The 2,733-nt window shown below is 51.1% G+C and overlaps 1 protein-coding gene across 4 annotated transcripts; it reads right to left on the bottom strand.

Annotated features, from left to right (window-relative positions):
* Positions 1–608: 608 nt before the first annotated feature.
* LOC101403202 (spindlin-2) lies at positions 609–2,525 on the bottom strand. Of its 4 annotated transcripts, none has more exons than XM_004442978.3 (2): positions 2,252–2,525; positions 609–1,579 (listed from the first exon to the last, which is right to left on the bottom strand). In XM_004442978.3, the coding sequence occupies exon 2, from the start codon at positions 1,555–1,557 to the stop codon at positions 781–783; it is 777 nt and encodes a 258-aa protein (XP_004443035.2). In that variant the 5' UTR covers positions 1,558–1,579; positions 2,252–2,525; the 3' UTR covers positions 609–780. The 4 variants fall into 4 exon arrangements, with proteins under 4 accessions (XP_004443035.2, XP_087283471.1, XP_087283470.1 ...); XM_087427345.1 differs by having other exon boundaries at positions 609–1,559; positions 2,299–2,525; XM_087427344.1 differs by having other exon boundaries at positions 609–1,559; positions 2,252–2,524.
* Positions 2,526–2,733: the final 208 nt, after the last annotated feature.

The following is a 2,733-nucleotide window of genomic DNA, read 5'->3' as shown; positions in this document are numbered from 1 at the left end:
CTATCTCTCATGGGCCCCACTCCCCACACCTCTTTTTCTGTATTCTCACTCCCTTTGTCAGTCAGTCTTCTCAGAATTCTTCCTTCCCGAGTGTCCCTCCCCTTCTGGCCCCTCACTCATGCATAGACCCTCCCTGTGAGGAACCTTTAGCCTCTCCCCAGATCCCTGCCAACTCTGTCTTTCTCCCCCTTGCTCTGGACCTCTTCTAAGCTTTTTTGTGCCCATCTCTACTCAATTTATTCTGTCTGCTTTCCTCTAAGCCCCAAGATCTCACTCTCCCTCTGTTATTCTTCACCCCCTCCCAGGCGGGTGCCTCCCTCTCTTAAGTCATCCCTCCCCCCAGGGAGCCTCTCCATTTCTGGCCCCTCCCCACCTCTTCCTAAGCAGTCATCTCCCCTTCTTCCTTCCCCCACAGTCCATCTCTAGCTCCTTCTCCTCCCCCCTCCCTAGACCAGACCAGCTAAGTCCTATTTCATTTTTAGATGACTGATTATGATGCTAGCTGAACTTACTCACAGCCTGAATATACAGCTGTTCCTTCCTTTCATGCCCCATCCACCAAACACACCCAGTCTTTTCAACATAACAAAGTCCTTACACACAGCATGTCATGTGCACATACACTTATATTTTTCAGAACAAAACAACAGTCACACTGGCAAAGATGTTGAATTAACAAGGACCCTTAAGCTTTCAATATACACTGAAAAGCATCATTAATTTGTATGTCTACAAAGTATACATTTGTTTCCACAAATGTGGCAAGGTTTACCCAAACAGTTAGGACTTTTTCACCAAATCATAGACATAGATATGGAAATCATCATCAAACTTGATGAAATACACAGAGGGTTTCGCTTCTACTTGGTGAATGACTTTGCCTGTCCTTTTTGAGCCATCTTCTTTGGTATATTCCACATGTTTACCTATTAGGCCATCTATAACTCCTCCCGGCTCCCTCTCTGCTGGAGGAGACTCACTGGACTCTGGCATGATACGGAGGTCTCCTTCTTTATAATCATCTAGAAGCTGGTACATGTACAAGACAGGATCTTTCTCATAGGTAATATAAAACCAGGCTTTCATGATAGGTGCTTGGGCTAAAACCATCCCCCTCCATTCATCCTTAGAACCATGCTCACCCTCAAACATATGTTCCACAGCTTTACCAATTATGGTATTTGCAAGGTGTATATCTCTAACTCGAGAAAATGGCACCTTATCAGGAAGGATTCTAAGCTTTAAAATCCTTTCATCTCTGTGAAGTTCCAGTCCATAGACACAGTCAATTCCATCATATTTCACCAGATAAAGAGAGGGATTTATAGGCACCTGATCCAGAACGGTTCCTTTCCACTGGGTGATGAGCTCATCGCCTTCCTTCCACCCGTGTGAAATTCTGCAGCCCACTATGTTCCTGCCGGCCTGGGATGAAGGTCTGCCCCTCTGCTTCTTTTGAGAGATCTTTTTCTTCCTCATATTTGCAGATCTGGGGTGACGACTGACAGCTTCCCTGGTTGGCTGCCCCGTAGCTGTCTTTTTGTGAGGGGTCTTCATACCTGCCGTGGGAGGAAACAGGCTAGCGAGAAACATTTAGCGTATTATAGTGTGAGATTTTTTTCTCTGTATTGCAAAGTCCCTAGGGACCAGGTACTTTGCCACCCAAGTTATTCAGATTTGTCCAACAGGAATGCTGGATATCAAGACACTACTGGATGCTTGCCCGAAGTGCCCTCCCTCCAGGCTCCTTTGGCTGTGCTGTAGGGTTAGAAAGGAGGTGGTTGTGGTGGTCGTGGTGGTTGAGACCCCAGCAAGAGGGAGCAGGGTCCTTTGCATAATGCCTGATCCTCTGGTGTCATCCTAGCATCCCGATACCAAACATAAATATATACCATTTCTTACTCCTCACCCATCTCTCCACTTCTGATAATGTAATCCCTTTGTCCACTGAACATTGCCATCTGCTCTTCATCCCTCTCGCCTCCCATCCACATGTCTTCTGCCTGGTGTTCACCTCTCCTTAATATCTCTTCCTGGTCATCCCCATTTTCCCGCTGGGCGCCCACAACAAACCTATTTCCCTTTCTGGCCACCTTTCTTTGTACACCATCCAGGTGCTCTTTGGCTCCTCCCTTTCCAGTCCACAAATCACCCTCCTCAGTCTTCCTTATCTCCCATCCGGCACTGACCCCAATTTCCCCGCCTGGCCCCCACCGACCCCCACTCTCCGGTTCTCTAGTCCAGCGCCCACCTCCCCACGGCCAGGGATCGCGGGCCTCACGTGCCCAAATCAGACACCTCGCCGCTGCCTCCGCTGTGAGCCTGTGGCGAAAGAGGATCAGCAGCAGACGAGTTGGGTGCTTGTAAGACCTGGGAAGGGAGGATCTGGAGGAGAGGAGCGTGTCTAGGACGGCGGCGGGGCAGGCGAAGAGGATGGCGGCGGTGTCTCCAGTACTCGGCTCACGTGCCCTCCGCCTCCCCGTGGGCGGCGGCCCCTCTGCCACATCGGGCTCCCACCAGCCGCTACCGCCGCCGCAGTCTCCTCCCTCTTTCCGTAGCGCAGCTTCCTGCCAGGAGAGAGGCCTCCCCTTCCTGCCAAACAGAGTGCGGCCCACCCTTTCCCCAACTGGCACGCCCACCACTGCCTTGGGCCTGGAAGGCGCTCCTTAGCTCCCGACCCCGCCCCGCCTCTTTCCAAACTCAGAAGCAGCCCGGCCCACAACCCTTCTCCCC

Source organism: Ceratotherium simum, chromosome X, assembly GCF_057802395.1.
Source record: "Ceratotherium simum simum isolate JZ-2026a chromosome X, ASM5780239v1, whole genome shotgun sequence".
Classification (NCBI taxonomy): domain Eukaryota; kingdom Metazoa; phylum Chordata; class Mammalia; order Perissodactyla; family Rhinocerotidae; genus Ceratotherium; species Ceratotherium simum.
This window is presented reverse-complemented; position numbering and strand designations above follow the sequence as displayed.

Coding starts and splice junctions, on each gene's coding strand:
- LOC101403202 (XM_004442978.3), bottom strand. CDS start 1,557: ATGAAGACCCCTCACAAAAAGACAGCTACGGGGCAGCCAACCAGGGAA.